Source organism: Pseudoliparis swirei, chromosome 9 (assembly GCF_029220125.1).
Source record: "Pseudoliparis swirei isolate HS2019 ecotype Mariana Trench chromosome 9, NWPU_hadal_v1, whole genome shotgun sequence".
In the NCBI taxonomy this organism is placed as follows: Eukaryota; Metazoa; Chordata; class Actinopteri; order Perciformes; family Liparidae; genus Pseudoliparis; species Pseudoliparis swirei.
This window is the reverse complement of record NC_079396.1, coordinates 13262033-13278754: the sequence shown is the minus strand read 5'-3', so window position 1 is coordinate 13278754 and position 16722 is coordinate 13262033. Positions and strand designations below refer to the sequence as shown.

General features: G+C 41.3%; 3 protein-coding genes across 12 annotated transcripts in view; 1 reads left to right on the top strand and 2 right to left on the bottom strand.

Annotated features, from left to right (window-relative positions):
• The window catches only part of si:dkey-151g10.3 (serine/threonine-protein kinase WNK3), a 38231-nt gene extending 37073 nt beyond the window's left edge, over nt 1-1158 (bottom strand). For all 8 annotated transcript variants that reach the window (XR_008832790.1, XR_008832791.1, XM_056422569.1 and 5 more), the window contains exon 1: nt 629-1158. The gene's annotated coding sequence lies outside the window, so the exon portion shown is untranslated. The remainder of the gene's footprint in view (nt 1-628) is intronic.
• Nucleotides 1159-2948: 1790 nt separating this feature from the next.
• Nucleotides 2949-8568, bottom strand: fam3a (FAM3 metabolism regulating signaling molecule A). 2 transcript variants are annotated; one of them, XM_056423024.1, is made up of 10 exons: nt 8277-8568; nt 7606-7637; nt 7404-7511; nt 7048-7071; nt 6835-6961; nt 6424-6482; nt 6291-6341; nt 6100-6184; nt 4909-5035; nt 2949-4516 (listed from the first exon to the last, which is right to left on the bottom strand). In XM_056423024.1, the coding sequence occupies exons 2-10, from the start codon at nt 7616-7618 to the stop codon at nt 4418-4420; spliced, it is 693 nt and encodes a 230-aa protein (XP_056278999.1). In that variant the 5' UTR covers nt 7619-7637; nt 8277-8568; the 3' UTR covers nt 2949-4417. The 2 variants fall into 2 exon arrangements, with proteins under 2 accessions (XP_056278999.1, XP_056278998.1); XM_056423023.1 differs by having other exon boundaries at nt 8281-8568.
• Nucleotides 8569-8821: 253 nt separating this feature from the next.
• On the top strand, nt 8822-16480 carry idh3g (isocitrate dehydrogenase (NAD(+)) 3 non-catalytic subunit gamma). Of its 2 annotated transcripts, none has more exons than XM_056423021.1 (13): nt 8822-8902; nt 11000-11045; nt 11406-11434; nt 11747-11844; nt 11934-12049; nt 12164-12224; nt 12390-12522; nt 13373-13506; nt 13624-13726; nt 13828-13974; nt 14926-15020; nt 15138-15198; nt 15554-16480. In XM_056423021.1, the coding sequence occupies exons 1-13, from the start codon at nt 8822-8824 to the stop codon at nt 15653-15655; spliced, it is 1206 nt and encodes a 401-aa protein (XP_056278996.1). In that variant the 3' UTR covers nt 15656-16480. The 2 variants fall into 2 exon arrangements, with proteins under 2 accessions (XP_056278996.1, XP_056278997.1); XM_056423022.1 differs by having other exon boundaries at nt 11000-11047; nt 11423-11434.
• Nucleotides 16481-16722: the final 242 nt, after the last annotated feature.

Below are 16722 nucleotides of genomic sequence, written 5' to 3'. Positions count from 1 at the left end.
TTTACCACATTAACAATGTATCGTGTGTATTTTTGATTAATGTTATCTTTATTGAAAAAACAGTGCTTTTCTTTGAAAAATAAAGACATTTCTAAGTGACCCCAAACTTTTGAACGGTAGTGTATATATATGTATAGTGAAAAGAGCCCATGTAGTAGTCACTGGCTCTGAAGGCAAACTCATTGAATGTCCGCTATACGACACCATGGTGCCTGGATGTGCGAGTCCCATGATGAGCAGCCATTGGCTACCGGGCAGCTCAGCTGACTTTAGAAACGCCATGCACACCGCGAGAGACACAAAGTACAGTCACCATACGAGACGCGAGCGCATAGTGCCTGAGAAGGCTGACACAAATCAAACGTCCCCAAACCTCCCGGCCTCTACAGCACAATCCTGCGCTCACCATGTTCCGGATGAGACTGGCAGCCAGTCTGCACTTGACTTGAGAGTTGTACATATTGTAATAGTAATCAGCACAATAACCAGCCATAGAGGATAAATAGGCTAATGAGCGCTACTCAGACAGACATAACTCAATCATAATAGCTTATTTGGGGGCCATTGTCTTGGAGTCATAAATATTACACATTTGAATTTTAAATGAATAAAAACAAACATCACTCACCCGAATGCAACGTAGTAGCTCGCCGCCTCCAGCGGTATCTTAATTTTAAAAGGCGATCGAGCTGCTCAGCCCAGATAGCTAGCTCACTCACTGATAACTCAATTTCTTAGTGTGCCTTTAGCTCTTTCTTTTTTTTACAAACGTTATTACACACGATTTACACGAGGGCTTTCTGCCTACAATTATTTTTTTACACACACTGAAAAAATATATCTACATAAAAAGCATTAGAAAAAAAATGTGCGGTTCCATTAGTCTTTTCCTCCTCTCTTTACGTTTCATGAGCGTCGCGGCGATGTTTGTCGGCTTGAAAATCCCCACGAGAGTCGTCGAGCCTCGGTCGGTCTGCGCGCGCCGGGCAGAGAGCACTTGGTGTAATTCAGATGTTGGTTTAAAGATGTTCACACTTGCTGCTCGGTTTACCGGCTCCAAGTTGTGCGGCTGCCATTCATGTACACCCGAATAATATCAGTAACTCATGTACATCATTTACAACGCACGACTCCAACGGCCTTCGGCAGGTTCGCGTGTAAAGCCCACTGAGCGCCCTCTGTCCGCCTGCTCTCATTTGGCACCGGGCTTCTCATCGTCCCGAGGACGGTCATGCGCAGCAGTTACCGCCCTCTGCCACAAGAGGGCGGTGGCGCTACATGTTTATGTCAACGGCTTGTTATGTGACTTGAATGCTGCATTCAAATGCTCCTCGTAAGCTTCGCTTTCAGGGCAGCAGCCGTAAATAAAAGAAGTACAACGCTGTAAAAAGCAAAAAGTCCTGCATTGCTACATCACACTTGAGTACAACTGCAGAAGTATTATAAGGTGATGTACTTAGAAAAGTAGAAGTAGTCAATGCTAGCAATTTCCTATAGGTTATCATACTATTAGATTCGTATTAAAGATGAATTAATGTGCATGGAGCATTGACTGTAGTTGGTCCAGGTAGAGCTATTTGAGCTACTGCAGTTTATTATGTGTCACTGAATCCTATTGTCTAAGCTAGCACGATTAATTATGTGTATGTATTGGAGAACTTCAAACAAATTACCCTCAGACAAAATACTTCGTATTCAGTACCTCTATTTTAAAGGACCCATATTATGCCCATTTTTCCACAAGTTGATATGGTTCCTTGGGGTCTTAATGAAATATTTGGAACATATTTTGGTCAAAATACCACAAGAATCATTTCAAACAGCACCCTTTTTACCCTGTCAAAAACACCTCTCCACAGATTAACCCGTTTTGAGTGCCTGTTCCTTTAAATGCTAATGAGCCAGCTCCCCCCTCCTCCACGAGATGCGCTCACCTAGCTGCTGCCTGTTTACTGCAGATGAAGATAGCGTTGTGCAACCATATCGTTTTGAACCAGTCAGACCCTGAACAAGAAGAGGCTCCCGAACAAGTTCGAGAAGTTAGGGCTCAACAGGACGTTTCTGAATGAATAGAAGCACTAAAAAAGTGCAGGTGACTTTTTAGTTGTTGTCTCCACACCACATGCACGTTGTTTGATGACACCTCAAAGCTTTTATAACTACAGTCTTGATTGTTCTGACTGCAAATCTCAATAATAAGAACAAACATTTAAAGAAAAAAGGTCCTCTGAATAATTCAGTGATCGGGCCCTAATAATAGTAATAACAACTTTACATTATCATTATATATTATATGGTTAAAGTCATTCATGAACCAACTTCCTTTTTTTAAAAAACTTGTGTGCCCTGCTAAGCTTTGAGTCTGTTCCATGATTCTGTTCCATGAGTCTGTTCCTTCGACGTGTCCCATCAAAGATGTGTTATTGCGAAGATCACCACATCGCATGTTCTCCGTGCCTCACTCCAATCTCATAAACGCCGGCCGTCCAATTCCCCCCCCCCTACCCAAAACAAAAACTCTTCGGATCTACACTATTCACGTGGATGACCTATTTTGATTTCAAAACGGCGAATTTCGCCGAAAGGTGACAAGTTTGCAGGTATGACTCATTTGTACATATGCAACTCAAAATTACGATCTTTAAAAAAAGCACTTGAATGGGCCAGAACAAAGCTAAATGGCACCATAAAAGGGATCGTGTTTCTGTTAATTACGTTACAGCCCTCAGATTAAATGTGAAACAAGATTCTGCGATGCCACTTTATTAACCTTGACAGCGCAAATGTTCTTCATTCTGTGCGCAGGGTTTATTACCAACAGGACATTAACTGAGTGAAACAAAAGCCTTGAGCAGAGGAAACCGAGTGACCCGAGAAAACGACCTTTGTCGCCCTCTAGTGCATTTATTTAAGTAGTGCCACATTACTGAAGATCACCGAACACAAGAAACATTCGAAGCGTTTTATTCATAATTATTGTCACATTATAAAGACTGACGGTGGGGCCTTGTATACAAATCTTTACACGTAGGCAACATAAAACAAAGGCCACAAGAACTAACATCTAACAATCTAGTAAAATATTGTATTTGTATATATATATTTCCTTCATTGTTTGGCGGGCAAGAGGTCATCAGACAGATACACTAAACAACATACACAACCACCCACACAGGTTGAATCTTTAAACAAAGCACTCGGGTTGGAAGATTGCTTGCAGGCCTGAGACAACATTATATCCATGGGCAGTGTTATGTTGAACCTACACGATGACTTGTGTTTTCTAAAAGTATTCAAATAAATAGTTTCATCAGAGTAATATGAAATGTAAACATGGAGTAAGCAATAACTGAGTGCATCAAGTTCTAAGGAAGCAATGGCAGCTAAAACAAACTAGACATAACAATATGTGTCACACAGTGAAAGTATCCATCCATCCATCCTCATCCGCTTATTCCGGGGTCGGGTCGCGGGGGCAGCAGACCCAGCAGGTCGACCCAGACTTCCCTCTCGCCCGCGACACTTTCCAGCTCATTCTGGGGGATCCCGAGGCGTTCCCAGGCCAGCCGGGAGATATAATCTCTCCAGCGTGTCCTGGGTCTTCCCCGGGGTCTCCTCTCAGTTGGACGTGCCTGGAAAACCTCTAACGGGAGGCGTCCAGGAGGCGTCCGAATCAGATGCCCGAACCACCTCAGCTGACTCCTTTCGATGCGAAGGAGTAGCGGCTCGACTCCAAGCTCCCCCCTGATGTCCGAGCTCCTTACCCTATCTCTAAGGCTGAGCCCGGCCACCCTACGGAGGAAACTCATTTCGGCCGCTTGTATTCGCGACCTCGTTCTTTCGGTCACTACCCAAAGTTCAGTGAAAGTATATCAACGGATTAAAAACTACCAAAGACCTGGTGCTTGGTCAACATTTAAACTATTACTGTACCTCAAAACTTGGATTAGGTTTCCAGTCAGGTGTGCATTTTGCCTGCAGATTGACACCTCAGACAGACAGTCGTGCAGAGAGGAAGCATTTCCATTTCCCACAAAGGCTTTGGAAGACCTACTCCAGCTGCATTCATTCACTAGTCACTGATCAACTTTGGTCATCAAACATTTGGCCAATCAAGTTTCTCGTCACCTGACAGAAACAATTTGCTTGTTTCTACAATATTATGTCTGCTCAAAAATGGCTCACAAAGCTTAATGCACAGATCCTTTATAACAAGTTACAGCATTCTTAAATACATTAATTACCAAAAATATCCGTAGTTAACTCCTGCCACGAGGGGAAATCAAATGTCGTTTGTGGCCCAGATCGTGGGAGATTTGTGTCATTCAGCCATTCCTGTCTTTTTCAACATTCATTTGGAGCCACTGGTGCCACCTCCGGTGTGACGGCACTGTGTGCGAGCGAGTAGCAGGCGGAGCTATCCTTCCAGGGGTGGCCGCAGAGGAATACAGCCATCCATCTCCAGAGACTCAGGCCAGCCTTCATACTTGTTGCTGCTCTTACTGTTCTTCATACGCTAACGGGAGCAACCAAGGGCAAACAGATCTGACGTCAACAATACAGACTGGGATCACCGACCGGAACGAGGTTTACACGACAGACGGTTTTTTCACTGCATGTTACGGTAAATATTAAAAACGCCGTACAAGGATAGGAGCACGAACATTTATCATGCGTTATCACATTTACAGGTGAAATTGATATTTAATATGGAAAAATGTTGAATTAAGTCTATTGAGATATCTTATCTACAGTGTACACTCACACCCATATTAAAACTATCTCTTATGATATTAGTACATATCCCCTCCTTAATGTATTACTGTATCATAATACAATTGATATGGAATGACACAAGGGGGATTCATAATTAGTGTCACGTCAAAAGGAGCATTGAGAGGAACATACCTGCTCAAAGGGACTCTTGTTCTCGATGCCCTTGGCTCCAACAAACACCCAGCTGTCCCTGAAGGCCAGCTCCTTCACTGCTGTGCTCCCAAGATCATCAAACAGTCGTCGAGACTCGTCGTTCATCCTGTCAACCGCATATGAGGATAAGGTAGCAGGTTCATGAGTGTTTCGTGGGTTCGTCTCCCCCAGTCTGCATGTTGAAGTTTCCTTTTGCAAGATACTGAACCCCAAATAGTGCAATAGGTGCGTCAGTGTGTGTGAATGAGCGTGATGGGCAGGTGGCAAATTGCATGGTAGCCCCTGCCATAAGTATATGAATGTGTGTGTGTGTGTGTGTGTGTGTGAAGATGTAGAGTTAAGCACTTTGAGTGGTGGGAAGACGAGAACGTTAATTTTCCATTCCCCTGAACCAAAAGTGTTTATGGTTTAAATGAAGTGCTTAACCTCGGTTTGAGTTTACTGAGATCAAATGCAGGCCAATCACGCTGCTCAGTGGGCTCCTCCTGGGCTTTAATATGGTCTCAGAGTTAATCTGTCTAGTTCAACCACTTACAAGCCTGATAGGCTTTCAAGCCATAAGATTTCCTGAGATAATGGAGAGTTTATGCCAAAAGGCATCGAGTGTCTAAGAACTAATTAATAAAATGCAATTATCAAAATATAATCTTGATTCCTTGTGGCACCACAGGGGCTCGTCCTTCCCCACAGGGCATTTGTCTTGAAACCTAAATGTCTGACAGCTCTGCTAACCTTTCCCCGATACCAGTCAGACCAGAACTCAACAAGGCCTGGAGCCATGCGGCCACCCGCTCACCGCCACCAGGGACAATTGGAGCGTTGCTCTTTCACGGTGTTAAACTTCATATATAGAATGTACCAATTAGCTCATTACATATGGATTTTTAAACAATAGTGGAGAATATAATGTTAAATCTGGCTTGCATGGCGAGAGCAGATAAGCGGTTATGCATCAGCTGCTTTCTACTTATGTTTCGCAAAGTAAATGCGCTCTACAAATGCTTTTCTCTGCAGCGTTGCCACACAACATGCAACATGAAAAATCGTTTCGCTTCAGCTGACAATTTATCTCTTGATCTCAATTGATATGACAAATTGCTTTGAGGTGCATCTAAATGGAAAAAAAGAGGGGTGTTGGGCTGGAACTGATTACCCTTCATGGACTCTTACTTTGTCGCTGCGTCATCAAAGGAAGCCACAAACACGAGTGTTCCTTCATGGAGCGGCCGGAGAAACTTCAACAGGTCAGAAATATCTGCAAAGGAACATCAGGTGAGCCATGTCCTGTGGTTTATAGCGTGTCATTACCATGCCCTATGATGTGAAATATGTATCCTATGTTAGTGTCTGGTTTCTTTTACCTCCTGCCCACATATCAAAGGGCTTTGAATCCAAGAGCTCTCCATTCACCCCTTGAGCAAAGAAATATCAGTTAGATATTATTATAACACCATCAAAAAGAGCTTAAAATATCAATGATGAGGACACGCTTACCATTCACCAAAGCTATATTGAGTCCTCTACCAACATTGTTCTTCACACTGCTCATTAACCTTTGAGACAGAAACACAAATAATTGAAAAGCTAGCTGAGCCACTTCAGGAGAACACTCGTCTTGTACATAAACATCCATCTACACACATGTACACACTGCCTGGCACTTGAGGAACAACAACATATATAAGAAGAACCAGGACTAGAGACAAAAACAAAGGCATGGGGGACAGACCGACTGAAAGAATACTTGCATTCAGCTCCCCAGACAGGCTTGGAGGCCTGGTTATGACAGCACAGGGGGGAAAAAGAACAGTGTGTGAAACCCAAAAAAAAGAAGAAAAAAAAGAAGAAAGACAGCAGGGGAGACAAAGACATAGATAAATAGAAATAAAGTAATAAGAATCTCACATCTTGTCCTCCAGGCAGATCTTGGGCCCGATGACGTTGGCCGCACCAGACACCAAGCGGAACGCCAGATGTTTTGCGGGACAGGGAGCTGAAAGTCCACATTTATACCGTCGAGGGCGGGTTTCAGCTAAAAGATACGACACAATAGTCAATGGTTATAAGAAATATGATTAAACCACAACATAGATCATATAATCAGTTTCTTTTACTTACCAACTGTTGGTTTCTCGCTTGCACCTGAAAAACACAAAATGTTCACATACAAATGAACTAATCTCATGTCATAAAGGCTTTGCTTGATCATATTGTATTTTATACCCTAAACCTTCATCAAACACACATCAAACCATCACAATCTATCTTTAGTGTTGCTTAATCTCTAAAATAGTTGGGAAAAAGGCTCGTCACTGCTGTACAGATAGATACTCAATTATTAATTCCACAAAACAGAGCAACTCCCTAAATGTTTACACTACGCAGCTGGAGGACATTAGTCATTTCAGTGTGATACATTGTCCTCAACTCGTTTCCTGTCCATTAAGTTATCATTTCAGAACTACTTCTCTTACCACTGAAGAAATGTCGCACAGATGATCCACTCGCCCCTCCAAATAACGTGTTTACTAAGAGCCAGGTGAGCCCCACCAACAGCAGCACGGCCACAGCTCTAAGGGGAGCTGCCAAGAGAAACAGGTCCCACCAGTTCAGGAACATGAACTTACCACCAACAAGTTCCCATTGGAGTCGACGAGACATACAACTTCAACCAACCTGTCAATCTCATGATTCACCCGCTCATAGACCTAAAGAGACACACACAAAGAAAAAGCTGCATTACGGTTGTTTGAATTTCCTCCAAGTTTGCAAGATGAGGTTATTTTTACAGTTCGTTTTTGGGGAGTCACAAACTGATAATCAAAATGTTTCCATTTGCCATGACAGAACCTTTAAACAGTGAAAATAAAAGGAACCCTTTATACATTAAATATTTATGAAGTAGAGGATAATTGCAGTAGGAGGAAAAATAAACAATAAAATTAAATTAAAAGGCAGATTTAATTCTAAACCTTTTCATGAAAAAAAGTCAAAGATACAATGTGTATATTGTAATGCATTTATGCAACTTTAAAAAGAGTTTGACCAAATATATAGTCTTGAAGGAAAAGATAAGTATTCCGTTATCAAACTGGTACATTCAACCCTTAAATTGACAATAAAATTAATGTGTGTCAATTGCATATAAAGTTCAGTGTGACATCATAACCTAAAGCTTGTATGTGTCAGTGGCTCTTCAAGATGGCTCTGCGGAGATCACGTTTGAAGGGGTGTCATGAACACCCAAAGGACCGCCGCAGTCCGCAAACATATGGCAACAGCAAATGCTAATTCCTTTGACAACATAATCGATCACTTTTATGAACTTAAGTGAGGACCGCTGGTACCTACTGTGTCCACTGTGCACGCTTCAGGCGAGAACCGTTACTGCCCTTTCCCCCTCCGCTTCGCTAGCGCTTCAATAACCGGCAGAGAGGAGCTGTTGCTGTCGCCACAAGGGACTTGGGGTTATTTCTTACGCTGTTTCCTCATCGAGGCTCCTCTGCTGTAAATCAGCTTTCAATGAGAAGACGGTCTGTAATCAATAACCCCAGTCGACCATTTACACAAGTCGTATAACGTCTCTTCGTACTTCACAAGCATGGAGGAAAAAAAGTATAAACTGTCGCTTCTTCCGCATATCGCTCGTTCCCACTGAGTCTGCGCAGGGTTGTTCACGTGACACAGATTTATGTTCGTATGTCTACCAAGAATTACATATTTTATTATCGTTGAACATATGTGTGATTAGACGTATGTCCCTGTTTATATTGTCACAAAACCTATAAATATATCTTTGAATTTCTAAATATTTGCATTGACAAAAAAACATTGTAAATATTGCGCGAGCACGCCTCCTAATCGTGCACGCGCCCAGTTATTGAACGTCAAGATGGCTGCCCACACTGCTGCGATGTCAATGTCCAAAATCTTTAATCCTTTCTGGGGTGGACGCCTTGGACAAACGGTCAAAGTAAGACTAGCGACGTAGCTGTAGTCACGTCGGTAGTGAACGTTGTTGTTGTCTGGCTCCGAATAAAAGTCGTGTTATATTGCTGCTTTAACACAAGGTCATATGGCCAATACACCGCTGAAAGTGAATTGGCAACATAGAGGTCTACTTCAGCTTTTCAACAGCAGCCGGTGTTACACCCCTACTGGTTTCCCTACGCGTGCGTTGTGTTCTCTTAACATCTGCAGCGGGGCTCTGTCTCGCTCACCAGATTCGTCACACATTCACAAACATATTGCTGGAGATCTTCAAGCCACCGTTCATATCCATTTCGGCGATTACGATTGTATAAGTGAGCAGTGCATCACAGCCACGGATGAAGAAATACATTTTCGAAAAAATAAAAATAAAAAGATCGCCCGACCTGGTTTTGATCTCTTTCACGCAAAAGTTGACTGCACTCAAAGACGCGCAGTCTGTGCGCTGCTCCACAAGATATTAGTTTCTGCTCAAGTAATTTATATATTGATCCATTAAGTCACATTTCTTATGTTTTCATGGGAACAGTTTGGTCGAAGGGATCTGAAACAACTGGTTACCTTGAGCGGATATTTACACTTTGAAGCATGTTTAGCGATGCTTGTTCGCAACGCAACAATACCGACGCATTTTGACAACAACTAATTGACTTGTTCAGCGATGCTTTTATAAATAATATTCAGACTATCATAATACAAAAATTGTTTTGATAAACTTTATTTACATATTCCACGAGTTTAGCAAATGCTTCACAGACCTCAAATCTGAAAATAAGCCGTCCAATTGCAAATCATGTAATCAGAATCAATTAATAACTTAGCGACATCAGTATAAATGGAAAAAGTGGCAGACACTGGACTTCTGCTGTCCAGCATGTTTTCTTTCACTGTCTATCTTGGCCGTTGTGTTATATTTTAGTTTTGACGGCTGTGAATAATTTGTGTGATATGTAAATAAAGTTATTATTTTTGTATTATGGTATGCAAGTCTGAATATTATTTATAAAAGCATCGCTGAATATGTTTGGAAGCTTTAATATACGACCGAGGCAACTAGTTGTTTCAAATCCCTGACACCAAACAGTTCCCTGGACACGAGATGTGACATTAAGAATAGCTTTTTAAATGTGTTATACTTTTGTGTTTCCTGGTGGAGCAATCAGAAGCACCAGCGATGAGGAGGACATCATCTTTTTTGCTCGACAGAGATCGAATCCAGGTCGTTGCGATCTTTCATAAAAATACGTTCCGACATGTGTTTCGTCACGTGTGATGTGGTGCTTACTTGCACAACTGTAAATAGATGTGACATGTGGCTTCAAGAGCTCCAACAATATGTTCTACATTGTTTTGTAGATAGAACATTACTAGTATTCCATTCTTCCTTTTGCTCAGTGTTCGCAATGTTTCTAATTTATTTTCACAGTTCCATCTTCATTGTATACTCGTCACGAAAGTCAATTAGTTGTCAAAATGCGTCGGTATTGTGTGGTTGTTGCGTTGCGAACAAGCATCGCTAAACATGTTTCAAAGTGTCCATATCCGCTCAAGGTAACCAGTTGTTTCAGATCCCTTCGACCAAACTGTTCCCATGAAAACATAAGAAATGTGACTTAATGGATCAATATATAAATTCCTTGAGCAGAAACTAATATCTGGTGGCGCAGCGCACAGACTGCGCGTCTTTGAGTGCAGTCTCCTTTTGCGTGAAAGAGATCGAAAACAGGTCGGGCGATCTTTTTCTTTTTTCTAAAATGTATTTCTTCATCCGTGGCTGTGATGCGCTGCTCACTTATACAATCGTAATCGCCGAAATGGATATGAACGGTGGCTTGAAGATCTCCAGCAATATATGTTTGTGAATGTGTGACGAATCTGGTGAGCGAGACAGAGCCCCGCTGCAGATGTTAAGAGAACACAACGCAGGCACGCGCAGGGAAACCAGTAGGTTTGAAAACCAGTAGGGGTGAAACACCGGTATAGAGTTGGTTGCATTGAACCCTGCGATAATAAAATGCATTTACAAACCGCCTCTAACCAAAATCTCTCTCTCTCTCTCTCTCTCTGCTTTGTATTTCAGGTATTTGGAACAACTTTGACAAGTCACAGGAACAAGACTGGAAATGGTGTAAGTGAGATTCTCTCTGTGTGTCTGAATCTTGTCAGGATGAGTCGACCTGATTTGTAAACAACGTGGTGATTTATTTGCGAATGCAATGTCAACACAAGAGCAGCATTGCTACTCTTAACTATTTATTTCCGGGCTGTATGGCTTTGGGTCCAACTTGGGAGAGGCGGGGTGCTTCTTGTGTTTGTTTTAATGTAACCTGGGACTAATAAATACCTGTTTTAATGTAACCTGGCACCGCTAAATACCTGTTCTCTTTGTGTAGGAGAGGTTATAATACCTCATTACTCGTTGGTACTCTTTTACGTGGCTATCAAACTACTTCTATCTAACTTTTGTCCTTCTGCTTTCCTTGCTGTCTTTCTTCAACAACAGAGGGATGATATTGTAAGTAGCCGACATGGTTTACTATCCCACAATGCATCACTTCATAAATAAAACAGAACATTACATTTCATTATTGTACTGCGGGATGTAGAAACATATCTGTTACTATGACTAGAACACCTTCTGTCATGAAACATCACATGTCAAATAATGATATATCTGGGATAGTAATTCTATCCTCATTCAAGTTTAGTAACCGCGTTGTTCTTCATGTATTTGGTGATTTGAAGTTAGGTTCAGACTTGCAAAACCACCAGTTTTTGTTCTTCAAATGGAGGGCAGGTAATAATGTATGACGTGCTAATTTTGCAGCCCCCTCCTGCAAAGTATGGAGGCAGACACACTGTGACCCTCATACCTGGAGATGGAATCGGCCCAGAGCTGCTTAATCATGTCAGAGAGGTTTTCAGGTTGGCGAGACCAAAACTAAATCCGGTTCAAAGTGTTAAGTACAGACTGGTCTCAGATTCAGCCTCGGTTTTCTTTCTTCATGCTGTAGGTTCAGCTGTGTCCCGGTGGACTTTGAGGTGGTGCACGTCAACTCTGCTCTGGAGTCGGAGGATGATATTAACGATGCCATCACTGCCATTCGCCGTAATAGGGTTGCCCTCAAAGGCAAGTAAACCTTTCTGTCACATGCAGATCATGAAAGCAAAGCACAGCTGTGAGAAGCATGTATTATATGATAAGAATGTGACACTAATGTGTAACTATGTAAACTCCTTATAGGTAACATAGAAACCAAACATACCATGCCGCCATCTGTCAAATCCAGAAATAATCTCCTCCGGTGAGAGTTCTTTATGACATATTCTTTTACCTTGATATAGGCTCTCTTTTGTCTGACATTTCTTCCATCATTTTTGGCTTTGTGTAAGTTGGCCTATTGTTTATCCCTGACATCCGACCCCACCAACCTCTATCTTTCTCTCTTGTTCCATGTGTGTATTAACAGGACAAGCTTAGACCTGTATGCCAATGTGATGCACTGCCAGTCGCTCCCAGGAGTTCAAACTCGCCACAAGAACATTGACATCATGATCATCAGGGAGAACACGGAGGGAGAGTACAGCAGCCTGGAGCACGAGGTAGAGCAACTCTATCAAATCTACTGTTTCCTGAAACAAATGCTTCTCCTCCCTCCTTAAACTTCTTCTGACCTCTATCTGTCTGTCTTACTCCTTTCCTCTCTTTGGGAGTGAGGTACTACCCATGTACTATTACAAGTAAAGCATTTGTTTACGAAGTGAAAAAAAACATGAATCTAATATACTTGATTATTTGTGCAAGAGACAGGTATTATTTGGATTTTATCGATACTCCTATACTAGTAACATATAATAATACTCTTATTGATGCTACGTATCGGGTCTTTTTTAGAAAAATCTGTTTTTCTGCAGACTTATGTTCTGCTTGTTGGCCAAATGGTGATGCGTTGCTGGTATTACTTTCCTTATTTGTGTGGGTTTTATTGAATTTGTGACAAGAATTCTCAGTAACTACTGGATATTCATATGTTCATTTACGCAGTTTGATTAAATGAATAAACATTTGTATACGTATTTATTCTATTAGTCAAACTAATGTCTCTCATTCATTTGTGTCATATATTTTACAGTATATAATCATGGATACACTGAGATTTCATATAATGTTTGGTCATGGAAATCCATTGCTCAACATGTGTATAAAACCCTGCCTTAAACAGACTGGTGTTGCCAAGACATGGCAGATCCACATTGAATGCTGTTTCCTTCATAGACCATTTGCGTGAGCCCTCAAATGTTTGTGTCCACCTCTACTCGCTCACATCAGCGATATGCAGGTACAACCTGATGTTACCTTCTCCCCAGAAGAAGGATCCGTGTCAGTTTAAACATGCTACTTCACAATAACAATGTTAGTACATTATTAACATCCCTTCCTGTCTTCTTTTAGAGTGTACCAGGTGTAGTGGAGAGTCTCAAGATCATCACCAGGACCAACTCCCTCAGGATTGCCGAATATGCTTTCCGACTGGCCAGGGAGAAAGGTCGCAAAAGGGTCACCGCCGTGCACAAGGCTAACATCATGTGAGTTACTCTGAGGCAAAGGTATTGTGCCGGAACTGTCGGGTCACCTGAATCTTGCATGATATTGGGAATTTCTTGGTGCTGGAAACGTTGAGTTTTGCCTTTCTGCTCCAACAGGAAGCTTGGTGATGGCTTGTTCCTGCAGTGTTGCAGGGAGGTGGCGTCTGATTACCCAGACATCTCATTTGACAGCATGATTGTGGACAACACCACCATGCAGGTGACCGAGGATAAAATGACATGGCTCTTTGTTTGGAAAAGTTTCTGATTGTTGCTATATCTACATTATCCACCCATTACTTGGTTTGTCTCTGTTTTTAGCTGGTGTCCAACCCCCAGCAGTTTGATGTGATGCTGATGCCCAATCTGTACGGGAACGTGGTGAGCAATGTGTGTGCAGGCCTGGTGGGAGGGCCTGGCCTCGTGCCTGGGGCCAACTACGGCCGTGACTACGCTGTCTTTGAAACGGTGAGTGTTTGTCAATTCATGGTTGGTGGGACACGTGCTGACACATTACGGAATTAAGATCCAGAAAAAGGATTAAAGTTAGAGAATAAAGATTTACTACCATGTGCACACATGGCACCTCCCGACACAAGTCTCCCACAATAGCTTTTAGTGGTTTCGCTGGGTGAGAGTTTCCCCATTGTTTTTTATGTAAAGTAGAAAAGAGGAAGAACAACAACACAGTGGAACTTATCACAAAGCGGGAGGGTTTGCGGACTTTCCAGTTCATCAAGATTATTCATTTTGCCGAGAAGCATTCTAGCGTGAAGAGAATGTTTGTAGGAAATGAGCGAACATGAAACGGGACAAACTGGAACATTTCCTTTTAGGTTAACTCAATTTGCTGATATTCAAATCTGGCAACAAGTTAAAATCTGGCTACACTATTGTGCCAGATTATTAAAGATAAGATAATATTTGTTGAAGCAACAGCAAACATGTTTACATATATACAATACAATAACATCAAATTCCAGGGCAGGACATAATACATTTTAGAATTTCAATAATAATGAAAATCTAAAAATGAAATAGTATAAAGTGTATCTAGATTAGAGTCCTTGGATGATGAATGATGACATTTTCACAGCTGAGAGGTATCATGTAGGCTTAGTTTTATGTACACAATAATGGTGATATGTTAGCTCTTGTCTATATTTGAGTTGATTCAAAAGGAAATTCATAAAGTTATTTCTGTTGTTAATTAATGTTGTGATACTTGGATTTGGGTTTCAGACAACATTTTATAACAGGTTATTGGTAATTGTAATGGATTCAATATTTTTAATTAACCATCCAATCCCTGGGGCTGTCCGCGCTGTTATTTAAAAAAAATCTTAAATATTATTATTCAAATATGATATAATTTGACTCCGGATTTTGTTTCTTGTCCTTTTTGTTCGGGTCTCTCAGGCCACAAGGAACACAGGGAAGAGCATTGCTCAAAGGAACATTGCTAACCCCACTGCCATGCTGCTCGCCAGCTGCATGATGCTGGACCACCTTAAGTAAGTCTTTCCAAATAAAATCATGTTAATATTCACCCTCCTGTGGTTCCATATGATGCTCTTTCACTGGGTTATACCAGTAAATAAATAATCATTCTTTCTCCTGTATTTGTCCAGGCTTTATGGCTACGCAACTATGATCCGAAATGCAATCCTCACGACTATGAATGAAACCAGGGTAAGTCTTTGGTCACTGACGGGCCTCTCCGCTCACCTGTCACAAAGCCAACCCTGGTGGCAGGCCTTGCATGCTTCCCAGTGGGCATCACAATACATCAGCACAAGGCGGCATCCTTCTCTTTCAATGTCCCAATGCTTTGAGGAAGTGCTACACTGTATGGCCTCTGGTTTTACACAGTGTTGCGTTGACATTCATTAACACTTGATCTGCTTATCATCCAGGGCCATTTGTAAGTGATAATACTTATGATTATTTCATTTTTACCCAGTGGGAAATGGTTTGCATCCAGTGGCTATAAAAAGAAAATATATATTAATTTGTCACCGTATTTCCTGTTTTTTTTGTTTTGCAGTTGCACACAGTTGATATTGGGGGTCAGGGCACCACGTCAGAGGTGGTCCAGTCCATCATGAGGATCATCCAGAGTAAAGGGCCACTCATATCTGAGCTTTAAACACACACTCCCACATTAGAGGTGTGAGTTTGAGCAGGTTATCCATGCATGTCTGTTGCCATAGCGCTGAGTCTTATTGCTGGCATCAGGACGTTTCCTATTTTTTGTTGGGCACAAAGCGTACCGATAACTGTACAAACAACCTGTTATCCACACCTGTGTGTTTCACATATAATAATGACCTTCGCAACACTTCTTAAAAAACGGTTTACAATTGATCAAATTCCATTATCACTCCTATCAGTTGATAAATCCTGTAACGATATTTCCAGAGTTCATCCGGTTTATTCAGTTGAAAATCTCTGGTCCGATAAATTGTTATGAAACATGAAAATGCCTCTTGCTGTGGCCTGACACATGTTGGGGTCAGAAATAGATATTATCTAGGAACATGACACTACAGTTCCCAGGTAATTATTATAGATGGTATCCTGATATGACCATGCATTTTCAACTCGGCACTCTTCATTGTGGATCATTAAAATCTTTCCGCATGCCGATTATGTTACAGCCTTTTATTCAACAACAATGTGCTATGTTCATTTAAAGCCTTACTTCTTTTTTTTTTCAAACTGTAACTTAAATATTGGGTTGCCTGTTATAAATGTTCTGGCCTGTGTGTTTACATCAGATCAATTGTACTTTAAAAAAATATGTTGATTTAAGGAAAGTCACAAAAATATGACATGTCTTTAAGTTTAACCAAGCAAGAGTTCTTAAAGCTGGATATCAAATGACTTATTTATACATGGGTTGAATAACCCCTTGATCAGTTATGTATACTGTATAACACAAATATTATCAATAAAGAAAAAAACTACCTTATTGTGATCTATTTTGACTGAAGTTTGAATATGAAACATCTCAAATAAGTTTTAACGGTAAAAAGTAAGTAGATGTTTAAGCTATCCACACACTTTAACATTATAACCTTCGTGAAGGTAAGATGTATATATGAGTGTATAACGCCTTTATAAAAGAACTTTTCATAGTTAGGATTTATCTTGATTCATTGCCTCAGCTTCAAAGAGAGAAGCTCAATGGCCTCCTGCTGGGAATAAAGATTA